The 14,488-nt window shown below is 44.0% G+C and overlaps 1 protein-coding gene across 1 annotated transcript in view; it reads left to right on the forward strand.

Annotated features, from left to right (window-relative positions):
- Positions 1-14,488, forward strand: part of ttn.2 (titin, tandem duplicate 2) — a 256,838-nt gene that overhangs the window by 192,811 nt on the left and 49,539 nt on the right. Inside the window, exons 198-213 of the mRNA XM_061692635.1 lie at positions 654-953; positions 2,673-2,975; positions 3,536-3,835; positions 4,461-4,748; positions 5,161-5,463; positions 5,575-5,877; positions 6,998-7,303; positions 9,285-9,572; positions 10,439-10,729; positions 10,935-11,219; positions 11,977-12,564; positions 12,644-12,748; positions 12,825-13,022; positions 13,107-13,403; positions 13,483-14,070; positions 14,179-14,481. Coding sequence (XP_061548619.1) covers positions 654-953; positions 2,673-2,975; positions 3,536-3,835; positions 4,461-4,748; positions 5,161-5,463; positions 5,575-5,877; positions 6,998-7,303; positions 9,285-9,572; positions 10,439-10,729; positions 10,935-11,219; positions 11,977-12,564; positions 12,644-12,748; positions 12,825-13,022; positions 13,107-13,403; positions 13,483-14,070; positions 14,179-14,481 — 5,046 coding nt within the window. The remainder of the gene's footprint in view (positions 1-653; positions 954-2,672; positions 2,976-3,535; positions 3,836-4,460; positions 4,749-5,160; positions 5,464-5,574; positions 5,878-6,997; positions 7,304-9,284; positions 9,573-10,438; positions 10,730-10,934; positions 11,220-11,976; positions 12,565-12,643; positions 12,749-12,824; positions 13,023-13,106; positions 13,404-13,482; positions 14,071-14,178; positions 14,482-14,488) is intronic.

The following is a 14,488-nucleotide window of genomic DNA, read 5'->3' on the forward strand; positions in this document are numbered from 1 at the left end:
GTTGTATATTAACAACATTGCGCACAGTGTGACCATTTCGTTTAGTGATTTTTTTCATGGACCATTAGAGGAGGGTTGTCTAACACTATTGGTATGCATTTCAACCTTTGAGAATCACTGGTGCACAGTATTAAAAACATGCATTTTATTAAAATGCAGCAAAAAAGTCAATATGTATGTAGAATAATAAACATTTAAGATCACTGGATTTACATTTTATTGGTGTTCTGATTGGCTGCCAGTAGTATCACCATTCTCAGGTAGACCACTTTGGTTTTAAGCTCTCTGATTGACCCCAATCTTGGAAGGCTTCTGGCAGTGAGCAAAGGGTCAGGAGGAGATCCTGACCATTCAGCAAAAGATAATGGATATGCTTAAGGAAGGACAGTGTTAACCGATGTTGTACATATTGAAAAGGCTCCATTTCCATTGCCTTTCAACATCACAACTGGCTATGGAATGCAATACCTTAGGTCAGTCATCCCCAACCAGAAATAATCCAATTGTGTTATGTGTGGGAGGGCTAAAACTATAAAGGAAGCCTCACAGATTTTCAGCTATTGCTTGTGAATCTGGAACCCACCCCCTGCAAAGAACTGTACTCTACTTTGAAGATTGTTTGTTGGTAATATTTGATCCTGTGTGCCATGCAGACATTCCGGGAGCCCCTGAAGCTCCTGTGGAGATCACAGAGCAGGACATCGATGCCTGCACTCTGCTCTGGAACCCTCCTCAGGAGGACGGCGGCAGCAACATCACAAACTACATTGTGGAGAAGTGCGATGTGAGCCAGGGCGACTGGCTCACCTTGTCTTCTTCCTGCACCAAAACCAGCTTCAGGGTGACCAAACTGATTACCGGTACTGAGTACACCTTCCGGGTCCGGGCCGAAAACAGGTTCGGCATCTCTGAGCCCACCTACTCTGAGAAAATGATTGCCAGATATCCGTTTGGTGAGTCACTTCCACTACACGTGGTCTGCAAGCCCTCAGTAGGATGTGTGCTCCGTTTCATTTCACATGTTTCTTTGAGTCCCCAAACATCATTGATGGAAAGCCTTCATCTTTCATAGGAGAGGTCATAGGACAGAAACAGAACAACAACAGATACAACAATGTTAAAAACTGTTACATGCAAAAGCAAAATAGTTCTTGATCATATTTTTGAAAGAGTACACGGGAGCTGGGGCTCGGTCTCGCCCTCTAAATACTGATTCATTATTCGTTGTGACAGTAACAAATGATTTACGAAGCAGAATCAAATCGTTACTCTTTGTACTATTCCAAAATAAAGACGTCAGAGTCCAAAAAAATAAAAATCCAGTTTGATCCTTTCAAAAGTAGCTATTGAACAGGAAAGAAAGTACACTGGTGCGTCTTGGCTGCTGCTTCTCCCTCCGGAAAACATTTTTTTTGTTTTTGTTTAAAATGGCTTACTTTAACCAAGCTCTCTTGCCATAACGACGCCAAAGGTAGAACCCGGGTTGGTTCTGCTCCTGTCTGTGCCTTAAATCCTTGCTGACTGGGACCAGTTCCCTTCTTTCTAGCTAGTTAGCTAGCCCGGTAGCTCTTGTCATCTGCCACAATGTGTTGGATCAACTTTCTGCCATTCATTCTGCCATTATTGCCAGCCACCTCGACAATGGCTCCTTTTCGGCTTCAGTTGTGGGGCTGCTATGAATATCCGTGTAGCTCCTCAGATGCAAATAGCTCACTTATCAGACGTGGCTATTTGTATCTGTGATCGATGAATTATGGATAACAGATCTGATCATGGACCATGATCAGCTGGAACAATGAACTACAACTGCATACATGAGCAGAAACTCTGTGCAGTAAATCAAAATGGTGTCCGCTGTAAACACAGGCTAAAAATCATGATTTATTTATTTTTTTAAGTAAATGGAGCGTGGCAGCAGTGGGAGCTCTTGTCAGAATAAACTAAGTAGTATCATATTCTAGATAAATTCTGATTTGAGTCCGAAAATTCTGATTCACTGATCGCTTTCCACCCCCATTCGAATCCCAATTCGAGTCACCGCCAATTCTTGCATAGTCCTAATGGGAACAATTTCAAACTTTGAGCTGCAAACAGTCACTAAGTTGAACTTTGAGCAGTAAACAATAACAAAGTTGAACATGCTGTCTGGTTATTATAAGAGCAGTCTAATTAAGTGCTGATGCATAGCGGAATGTTGATTTTCAATACTTTGTAAATAAAGATGAGCCAGTACAGATACAAAGGTGTCCACCCCACCTTCTGATATAAAGTGCAGTGATACATGGAGTCGCTTTCACCTGTAATCAATCTTAGTGACGTTAAGTCAATTTTATTTATACAGCACCCATTCACCATATACATTGTCTCAAGGCACTCAGACGAGTGAAAAACATCGTCCAGTGGTTTTAATGTAGAGAAAGAGACCTGTCTGTAGATAATGTCACCATAATCTAAAACTGATAGAAATACTGCCTCGACCAACCATTTCCTCTACGTGCTCCCAGGTTTGAAACAGACATAATGAATTGACCCGTGTGGTTGTAACCACGGTTCACTATTGAGGAAATACATACCATTAATAGATGTAAAGTTTCCATTACATTTACTTGTACGTTTATTTATTTGAGTATTACATGCAAGTGTCAGACTGTAACGCTTCTGTCTGCCCCCAGATCCTCCCAGTGAGCCCAGAAACCTTCAGGTTAACAAGATCAACAAAGACTTTGTCATCCTCTCTTGGGAACGTCCCAGCAGCGACGGCGGAAGCCCAATTATGGGATACTACATCGAAAAGAAGGAGAGGAACAGTATTCTGTGGGTCAGGGCTAACGAGTCTGTGGTCAAATCCACCCAGTACACCTGCGGCAGTCTCATTGAGGGCCTGGAGTACACCTTCAGGGTGTCTGCCATAAACCTTGCCGGACAGGGAAAACCCTGTAAACAGACTGAATTCATCACGGCCAGGACGGCTGTCGGTACGAAAACCTCCCAAGACTAAACAGTAGTACCTTGATTTATGAGCAAGCTGACTTACGAGATTTGCCAGTGACGAGCCGTCGGTATTCGGAATTTCAATGGAAAAAAATGTATTTGCTATGCAAGCAATTAAATTGAGTTTTGTCATGGCACAAATTATATTGTATTGGATTGTGAAATGAGACCTGCTTTTAGAGTAAGGCTGTCACTATAGAATTGTTTTAGAATCAATTGTCCTATACTGTCGATATTTCGTCGAGTGCTCGAGTAATCCCCCCCAAAAGTTTCAAAAACATTTTTTTTTACTACTAACATGAATTTGATTCAAATTTATGAGGGCTGGACTTCTATCCTTATACTGCATATGTTGGTACTGAGTGTATGGTATAAACTTAAAAAAAATTATAAATTTGAGACGACAAAATCAGCCTTTGCTAAATGGTAAACCATTCGCGATTAGCATTAGCACGCTAGCAATTGTTGTGGTCGACTTAGACGAGTTAGCCAATTTTTCTTCACAGCTCTATTATAGAACTAAAAACAAATTCCTTCCTACCAGACCCTCCAGGTAAACCCGAGCCCATGGATGTGACCAGGAGCTCCGTCTCGCTGGTGTGGACCCGACCCAAGCACGACGGTGGCAGCAAGCTTATTGGCTACTTTGTGGAGTACTGCAAGCTCCCTGAGGAGAAGTGGACCCGTTGCAACAGCAACTGCATGAGCATCCAGACCGAGAACTACGTGGTGCGTGGTCTGGAAGAGGGCCAGCAATACGTGTTTCGAGTCATCGCCAAGACGGCCGTGAACACCAGCCTGCCCTCGGAGCTGTCTGACCCAATTGCTGTCATCGCAGAGAATGGTAGGACTAGGACAAACATGACAAATCCAAGTCAGTGAATTGATAACAGAATGAAGGGTGACTCCTTTTGGACCTGTTGTGAAATCAGGTGGATCATCTCGTAATAAATGCTTCACCAAACTAAATAGATGATCCTTGACCCCGGAGAAGTGTGTGAGCGTGTCGCTTTGATCCTGTGTGAAGGTCAAATTGATCAGGTTGACTCATACAGATATCTGGAAGTAAATCATTGGAGTGAGCATGGTGACTTTAATTGTGAAATGGCAGCCATTTTCCAAGCAGAGTTCCCCATATTGCCAGGCGTTTAAGAGTATTTTGACTGATATTTCAGGACCCATAGAATATTCTGTTCTTTCTCAATATGAAAATTTGAACATACTCAAAGAAAGAGTATACTCTCTTCTTTTGCCAGGGAAAAACCATTTTCTAGCTTTTTTCATTCTTTAGTAATCAGCAGTAGAACATGGGTTGGTTTCACCATAAATGCCAGTTTCTGACCAAAAAAAAAAAAAACGCAGCTCCTTCACAGATGTCCAAAACAATTTTTTCCAAAGTGACACTAAAGTTTATCCTGAACTTGACATAACGAGAGAAATGACCATGGTGGTCGTCTTCTTCCGTGCAGTTCCTCCTCGTGTGGAGCTTGGGGTCAACATGAAGAACCTGATTGTGGTGAAAGCTGGAGAAAATGTCTTCCTGGATGCAGAGGTGTTTGGGAAACCTCTGCCCAAGGTGAGCTGGAAGAGAGATGGTGCTCTTCTTCATCTGGCAGAGGGAATGAAGATGACCCAGAAGAAACACGTCCACCTTTTGGAGCTCTACTCCGTCACCAGGAAGGAATCTGGTGACTACACTATTCTTGCTGAGAATGTCAGTGGCAGCAAGTATGCCAACATTAAAGTCAAAGTGCTCGGTAAGTTTACTACATGTTACTTTCCCAAATCTAATTTGTCAAACTACCTGCACATAAAAAAAAAAGGAAAATGTAAGCACAAAACACAACAGATACTCATACTTTCACTGCAAGGGAACCACTTGAACTGATGGTGGCCAGATATTGTGACGTTCAAAACCGCCATTTACGTGGAGTGTCTCACTCGCAAATAAATTTTTTGCTTGTAACACGAAGAAAGAAAAAAAAAAAACAGCGAGTAAGTGCTTATAACTCAAAAGTCAAGGTACCAATGAAGTTCATAATTTTATATCGACAATTATTATGAGAATATTTTTGGCCCGGGTCAAAATTGCCCTAAAACATAATATGGGTGCATGAAAAATTAACAATATGAAGAGTTTGAAACTGCCTTCCCTGTCATTCCCTGCAGACAAACCAGGTCCTCCAGCTTCAGTGAAAACCACCAAAGTGTTTGCAGACCGCGTCAAGCTACGGTGGGATCCCCCGTTGGCAGATGGCGGTTCTGAAATCACAAACTACATCATAGAGAAGCGCGAAACCAGCAGGGCCAATTGGGCACTGGTCACCGCCAACATTCACGGACACATCACCGACTGCTCCATAGAGAAACTCATAGAGGGCCACGAGTACCAGTTCCGCGTCAGTGCTGAGAACCAGTACGGCGTGGGAGACGCTGTCATGACTGACCCGGTCATGGTCAAGAACCCCTATGGTGAGTGCACGCTTCCAGATGTCCATTGATTTTCTATACCGTTTATAGAGAGAAAAAAAGTACCGCCACCATGACCAACTTGTTCTAATATGACCGGTTTGGTTCACTCAGATGTTCCCGGCCCTTGTGAGCCGCCCGTCATCACCAACATCACCAAAGACTCCATGACGGTCAGCTGGAAGGCGCCAGCCAACGATGGTAGAGCCACCATCCTCGGCTACATGTTAGAGAAGCGTGAGGCCACAGAGTTGACCTGGGCCAAGGTCAATCGCCGGCCAGTGATTGACAGAACCATCAAGGCGGGTCAGCTAACGGAGGGCTCAGAGTACGAGTTCAGGGTTATTGCCATGAACAAAGCCGGTCTGGGAAAACCAAGTGACGCGTCCAGTGCAGCTCTGGCTGTCGATCCCGTCTGTGAGTATCTTTTTACGATTGGTTATCATTAAAAGGAAGAAATAGTAGCTCACACAGTGATGACACCCATGATTTTTGTAAATATTTGATTTGATATCTTTTCATGGCACAACAGTTAAGAAATTATATTTTGCTCCAATGAAAAGTAGTCAGTGTTCAGCTTCTACAACAGTGTACCGTTACTGTCACCTCAAAATAAATCAACACACGGCCATTAATGTCTAAACCGTTAGTGAACAAAACTGAGTACACCCCATCATCCCTGGTGTCATGTGACTGGTTAATGTTAAAAGGTCTCAAGCGTCATCGTGGAGCAGATGTGTTAAATTTGGTTTTGTCACTGGTCACTGGAAGTTCAACATGGCACCTTCACCATCTTATGGCACCAGGAGTGGAAGAGGATTCCAGTGTGCAACCTGTGAAGTTCTGGTCAACTCCATGCCCAAGCAGGGAAAATAATGGTGGCCACACAAACTATTGACACTGTGGGGACACATATGAATATCTTCTGGACATTTTCACTTCGGAGTGCACTCATTTTTAATCGCTATAAGTTTAGACATTAATGCCTGTGTGTTGGTCGGCACGGTGGGCGACTGTCTCACAGTTCTGAGGACCCAGGTTCAAATCTGGCTTTGTTTATGTGGAGTTGGCATGTTCTCCCCGTGCCTGTGTGGGTTTTCTCCGGGTGCTCTGGTTTCCTTCCACACACATCCCTAAAACATGCATGGTAGGTTAATTAAAGACTTAAGTTGCGCATAGGTGTCAGTGTGAATGGTTGTTTGTTTATACAGTATACGCCCTGCGATGGGCTGGCAACCAGTTCAGGGTGTACCCCACCTCTTGCCCAGAGTCATCTGGGATAAAATCAAGCATACCCGCGACCCTGGTGAGATTAAACAGTACGGAAAATGGATGGATGGATGGCTGTGTGTTGACATACTTTGAGGGTACAGTAAATGTAGACTGTGATACAAGCTGACTTCCTTAAATTGTAGCAAAGTGTAATTTATTCAGTGTTGTCCCATCAAAACAAGGAAATGTGAGGGGCATGCTCACCTTTGTGAGATATTGTATGAAGTATCAGGTGGTGTCATTACTCAATGTCTGTGTTTGCCAGACCCCCCTGGCCCACCCGCCTTCCCCAAGGTGGTGGATTCCACCAGGAGCTCCATCAGCCTGAGCTGGACCAAGCCAGCGTACGACGGCGGTTGCGAGATCATCGGCTACCTGGTGGAGTGCAAACTGGCCACTGCGGAAAACTGGACCAAATGCAATGTCCCCAAGAAGCTCCAGGCCACCAAGTTCTTGGTGACAGGCCTGATGGAAGGCACAGAGTACCAGTTCCGAGTCTTTGCTGTCAACAAGATTGGCTATAGCGAGCCGAGCGAAGTCCCTGGGAACCACACGGCCAAGGACATCCTCAGTATGTTCCTCTTTACAGTGAACCCCCGTTTATCACGGTCGACCCAAACCATATAATATTAATAGTCCGTTAACATACAGTATAACATGAAAGGCCATGGACATAAATGGAAATTAGCATCAATGTTACGGTAATTCTAAACCTTCAAAATCATACTTTAACACACACGCAGCAACACATACAAACAGAGCATACAACAATACTTAAAACCGTATTCGGTCTCGGACTTGGATCAGATTTAACCAAGAAAGCAGATTGACCAAACGAAGTCTTCCTGAACTGTGGTGCCCAGTTACCTCTAGTGGATGCTCTGGTCCTCTTGACACTGCAAGGATACACCAACCATCCTCTGAGAGGGGATGGTGCAAGATTTTAATAATTTTAAACATCAAGCATGCATCAGAGAAAAATAAGAAGTTGTTGAAATTGAGAAGATTATATTTTTTCCAGAATATTACAGTGATGATAGTCCCATGTCTTTTTATCTAGTACTTTCAACATTTGTTTATAACGCCAATATATAGGCTTGAGTGAGATTACACATGCCTGTGACCCAGTAGTTGCATATGGGGGAACAAAATCATTGTGCATACAAAAAGCTTAGCAGCAGATGCTGACAACTGGTGCCTGATGCTTTTAAAATTACTCATATTAAACTTTACACTGCTGATGACCCTACTAACTTGTTTTTGGAATGTTGTCGCTATTATATTCAGACCTGCCAAATGTTATGGAATGTCCGTATTTTGTTACGGAAATTACTGAACGTTGACTCGTTACGGCTGTAACACTGATTGTTCCAGATATTGGGGGGGGGGGAAATCCAGCGTCTGACATTACGGGGCATCCAGTTTGAACAGCTGCTTGGTGCACGCTATTTTATTACGCCAACCGGTTGCCAAGCTACGGAGGTGAAAGTTTTCTTTGCGTTCTGTGTCAATGAATTGTAAGTCACTGATCATCGCCTCTATGGTAGCGAATAACCTACACTTCCTACCATGTTACCATGCTTCTTACAAAAGTATCATGAAGGGAGGATGAGGAGTGGATAGGCGAAGATGCGTGCTAATTGCTAAGGTATCGTTACAAACAGTCGCGAAACATGGAAATTTGGTGAAACAATACACTTGTCACATAGGTCTGGCTGGAACCGCGTTTTCGCAGAGAATAACGAACTTTAAGACTTTTTTGTCTTTATACGTGGGGTCTGTCACTGATAAGAAAATTTTAAAAAACCTTACGTGTGTACCAGGCCTAACGAAACCTGGCACTCTTGAACGAAAATGAACTTCTGTTCAAAAACCACTCAGAGATGACAGAGTGAGCATGTTTACAATTCAGTTCATCAGGCAGAAATACACTACGTTCAGTTCACATTGGCCCAAAATATGAACGAGTTCATGAACTTTTGTTCATTGACCTCTTTCAGGTACAACAATGTTCACATGATTTCCTGACGCAAACCACCCATTTTAAAACCCATTAAAAAAACAATATCTTAAAAATATTCAATGTATAGCTGGAGCCAATGTTCCTTCTAATTTTTCATGTGTCTGGGCAGACACACAAGCTCCTTGAGCGCACTGAGGACCACTGTGAGTAACATCAGATGTGCCCGCTGAGGCCACACACCAGTATGACACCTGTTCAAAACCTTGGATCATAGCAAGTTGCATGGCTTATTTAAAGAACCAAATTACAGCAGCAATTTTCATTGGTTAACTTTTAATATAATTGATTTGGCCCATTTGAAATGAAAATGCTTTAACCACAGGAGTCCTGAATTTATTTATTTTTTGCGAAGCATAGATTTTCTTGTGGGCTGAGTATGTGCTAGCAGTGCGCGATTGCGCAGGCGCGCAGCTTAGAGGGAACATTGGCTGGAGCAGCGAGAAAGATTAACCACGATGTGGCGGGGGTTCACTGTACACTTAACAGAGAAGTCAAGTCTGAACAAATGAATAATCTGTGGTTCTTGCAGTCCCTCCGGAAGCTGAGCTGGATGCCGACCTGAGGAAAGCGCTGGTTCTCCGCGCGGGTGTTACCATGAGGCTCTACGTCCCTCTAAGAGGGCGCCCGGCACCTAAAGTGATGTGGAGCAAGGTGGACTGCAACCTGCAGGAGAGAACCGGCGTCCTGATCAAGACATCCGAGTGGGACACCCTGCTCATGGTTGAAGACATTAACAGATACGACGCTGGCAAATATGTTCTGACGCTGGAGAACAGCAGCGGTTCCAAGAGTTACACCATCGTGGTCAAGGTCCTCGGTAAGATAGCAAATTTCAATGTTTCGACTGTCCCACTTTCTCTTAAAAGACCAAGCAAAGAATAATTTCACTTTTTGGGTCCAGGGACTACTTACAGGGGCATAATTTTTCCAAACTTAAATTATGTACAAAAGTTTAATCGAGGAAACTGGACTCTTCTTGGTTGTTACTTTTCGACAACCAAGAAGAGTCCAGTTGACTTGATTCAGTTTTTGCGGTTTAGCATGACCTGGATGATTGGGAGTCTAAACAGACCTAACCCTAACTACGTAAATGCCATAGGAATTAAACTTTAAGGGGGAAAAAGCCATTGTGTCACCATAACAAATGTTTTTTTAAGAAAAATAAGAGAACAAAAAGTTGAATTCTTATGAGAAAAAATACTTTTTTCCATAAAGTCGTATTATTTTGACATCAACGTTTAACAAGGAGGGGTAAAAAAAAAATTCTAATTTACAAGTAAATTTAATAAATGCAACTTTATTAGCATAATATTATGTTTTTTATACTGAAAAATACAACTGTATTCACCCCCAAAAAATAGGATTAAAATCTGGAAAAAACATGTCTTTTTTTCTTGAAAAATTACTTTAATCATTTAGGGATGTTAGATTTATGTGACGTCACAACCATATCAGAGCTTTTAATTGGCCCAAAGCTAAGGTTGGTAGGAGTCATTAGTTTATTAGGTTTGTTTTATTGGCGCACTGTATACAGTAGGTGTGCATTTTTTTTAAATAATACCACATAATAAAGCCCCTCACTACGGCTTGAAACTGAGACCCCACTTTGACCTATTAGTTGAGTTAGCTGAAGCTGTTGAGGCATATGACTTCTGATACCGCTACCCCACTCCTCCACTGTAGATTCTCCTGGACCTCCTCAGAACCTGACTGTAAAGGAGACCTCCTTAAACCACGCCTGCATCACCTGGGATGCCCCACTGATCGATGGCGGCATTCCAGTCAAGAGCTACATTGTAGAAAAGCGCCTGGCAGAGAGGAAGGCCTGGACCTGTGTGTCGACTGAGTGTCACAAGAACTCGTACAGAATTCCCAACCTGGAGGCGGGACAGGCCTACTGCTTCAGAGTTCTGGCCGAGAACGCTTATGGGATTGGAGAAGGTTGTGAGACTGCCGGCAGTGTCCGAGCTTCAGGTATGCATTGGCCAATTTTAATTTCTTCATTTTTATTTTTGCAATCAGTGTGTTGTTTGTTACTGGACTGAAAGAAACATTTTTTTCGATCAATTATTCTGCATTGACAGTAAAAAAAATAAATAAATCCTTGAATCCAATTTTCTGCTTATTACTGACACAACAGTCATTCTCAGTTGTAATGCTCTACTTGTTGCCCCTCCAGAACAACCTGGTCCAGTGATGGACTTGAAGGCCAAGAAGACCACCAAGGATTCTATCACTCTGGCCTGGAAAAAGCCCGTCAGTGATGGTGGCAGTCACATCAGTGCCTACATCGTGGACCAGAACGAAGGCGAGCTATGGAAGCAGATCTCCAAGGGCAGAAACACCTCACTGACAGTTGGTGAGCTCACAGAGAGCAAGGAGTACTTGTTCAGAGTCAAGGCACTAAATGAATCTGGAGAAGGGCCACCCACTGAGATCGCGGCTGTTGCCAAGGACCAGTTTGGTAAGAACCCATGACTGCAACCTAGTTTCACGATTTGACAGTAAACAGCCATTTATCGCAAACGATAAATTCCAGACCCAACACCAGTAGGTGAAAATCTGCGACAAAGAAAGACGGATAAAAGAATTATTTTTTTAAATTGTTTTACCCACAGATTTTAGCGTCATTGTTATTAACCTTCAAACAACTGCTACTTCAACATACACAGAGCAGCAACACATACAAACAGAGCATACTGTACTTAATTTCCCTCACGTGATCGATCTATCGATCTCTATCTATCTATCTATCTATCTATCAATCTATCTATCTATCTATCTATCTATCTATCTATCTATCTATCTATCTATCTATCTATCTATCTATCTATCTATCTATCTATCTATCTATCTATCTATCTATCTATCTCTCACGCTAGCTTGCTAGCGAGCTGTCTATCTGTGTATCTGTCTGTATAACAATACTCACAGGCATACATCCTCTCTACTCTGTGGGGAAAAAACAGAGCATGTACTATAGACTGAAGCGTCCTCTACTTTTTGCTGTTAATTACGCTGCATCTCTTCCAGTAGTTTAGTGCTGAATAGGCTGTTGTGGCACAACTTGGTACGACACTGAACGAGTGCAACTCTACATTTTGACTTGTCTGTAAAATGTAAAAACACAAAAAAAGGATTGCTTAATAATCTGTAATATAGCTGGGTAACACTATCTGTTGCATCAGTTTCCTCAACGTGCCAACACATTTGCTTTCCAGTGCTTCCTGACTGCAACCTGAGCTGTCTACATGATGGTCGCTACGTGGTGAAGGAGGGCTCTACCGTCCGCATCAACATTCCCATCAGCGGTGTGCCGTATCCCACTGCCACGTGGAAGAAAGGCGACGTGGCGCTTGGCGACACCGGACGGATGTGCGTTGAGGCATCCCAGGGCATCACCACTCTCCTGATCAGAGACTGCCAGAGAGGAGATGCTGATGCCTACACCATCAATGTCAAGAACAGCTTGGGCTCCAAGGACTGTAAGTTGCAGCTCAAGGTTGTGGGAAAACCAGGTATCTGCACTGGACCCATCAAGTTTGATGAGATCACAGCCGATGGCATCACCCTGGAATGGGGGCCACCCAAAGATGATGGTGGTGCAGAGGTGTCCAACTACATTGTAGAGAAAAGGAGGACAACAGACAACAAGTGGGCCACGGTGGCTTCGGCAATCCAGAAAACCACCATGAGAGTCATACGTCTCCACGATGGAGTGGAGTACATTTTCAGAGTGTTCGCTGAGAACAAATACGGAATTGGAGAGCACCTGAGGTCAAATGCGGTCATTGCACAGCATCCTTTCAGTGAGTATCCAAGACGGAAACAAAATCCCATTGCGTGGTTAAGCCAGTTGAAAAACATCTCTTCTTCTGCCACCCCCAGATGTCCCAGAGGCACCTGCACCTCCAGAGATAATGAGCATCCGCCACGAGTCAGCCATCCTAACCTGGGCTGATCCAAAAGACACTGGCGGCTCCCCAATTACAGGTAACTGACTGCTATCACAACCTCGGTTGTAAAGCTGAAATCCGTAATGCAAAGCTGACAATGTGATTGTGTGCAGGCTATCATGTGGAGTTTAAGGAGAGGAACAGTCTGATGTGGAAGCGAGCCAGCAAGACTCCTCTGAGAGTGCGGGAGTGCAGGGTCACAGGTCTGATTGAGGGACTGGAATATGAGTTCAGGGTGATGGCCATGAACATGGCCGGTCTTGGGAAGGCCAGCAGAGCTACTGAGGCTGTTGTTGCTCTGGATCCCATTGGTGAGTTTTGGAGATACCAAGGCAACAATTTCTTCTTCATGTATCGCAACACAAGACTACAACGATGTCTTTGTTTTCTGTTAGATCCACCTGGCAAGCCTGATGTCATTAATGTCACCAGGACTTCAGTCACACTGATTTGGACTCCACCCAAATATGATGGCGGCTACAAATTGACTGGCTATATGGTAGAGAAGCTAAAGGCTGGAGGTAAGGCCTGGATGAAGGCGAACCACGTCAACATTCAAGGATGCGCCTTCACCGTCACAGACCTGACAGAGGGAGGCCAGTATCAGTTCCAAGTCAGGGCCAAGAACTCTGCTGGTGCTATTAGTGTTCCCTCAGAAAAGACCGATCTGCTAACTTGCAAGGATGAGTATGGTAAGATGATTTTGAAAGAATTATTTTATTTTTTTTCCCCAGCTCACAATGTAATGTCTTGCATCACCTAATTTCTCAGAACCCCCAAGCATCACCATTGACCCAAACATGAAAGATGGCGTATCAGTCCGGGCAGGAGACACAATCGTGGTCTCCGCTTCCAAGATTGTCGGTAAACCTCCCCCTACTGCTGTTTGGTCAAAGGCCGGTCGTGAGCTAAAGAACTCAGACATTGTCACAATAACCAGCACTCCAACCTCCTCCACCGTGGCCATCAAGTACGCCAGCAGGAAGAACACCGGCGAGTACACCATCACTGCCAGCAACCCGTTCGGAATCAAAGAAGAACACGTCAAAGTGAAGGTTCTAGATGTTCCCGGACCGCCGGGCCCAATTGAGGCCAGTAATATTTCCGCTGAAAAGTGCACCCTTACCTGGCTTCCACCAGAGGAGGATGGAGGCTGCGCCATCAAGTCTTACATCCTTGAGAAGCGAGAGACCAGTCGCCTGCAGTGGACCAAGCTGGCTGAAAATGTCATGGATTGCAGATGTGTAAGCACCAAATTGATCAAAGGGAACGAGTACATCTTCAGGGTGTCTGCTGTCAACCAGTATGGCATTGGAGACTCAAGTCTGTCTGGTCCAGTCAAACTGGTCGACAGTTACCGTAAGTTCAGTCAATATTACGCATGTTTCAAGGTGGTCATCATAGCCTTACTGTTTCTGTAATGTTATATTTTCATCACTAACAATGACAACCATCTTCTACTCTCAGGTCCACCAGGCCCACCCTCAACCCCAGAAATTGATAACGTCAGTAGGAACTCTGTTACCATTTCATGGAATAGACCAGTGCAGGATGGAGGCAGTGACATTAGGGGATACCTCGTAGAAAGGAAAGAGAAGCGAGGAATGAGGTGGGTCAGGGCTTCTAAAAGAACGGTCCCAGACCTACGCTTCAAGGTGCAAGGCCTGAGTGAAGGGGTCGAGTATGAATTCAGAGTAACTGCTGAGAACAAGGCTGGTTTTGGAGAACCCAGTGAGCCTTCGCATCCTGCAATGACCAAGGACACCGTGTGTAAGTA

The sequence above is a fragment of the Phycodurus eques genome, chromosome 12 (genome assembly GCF_024500275.1).
Source record: "Phycodurus eques isolate BA_2022a chromosome 12, UOR_Pequ_1.1, whole genome shotgun sequence".
Lineage (NCBI taxonomy): Eukaryota > Metazoa > Chordata > Actinopteri > Syngnathiformes > Syngnathidae > Phycodurus > Phycodurus eques.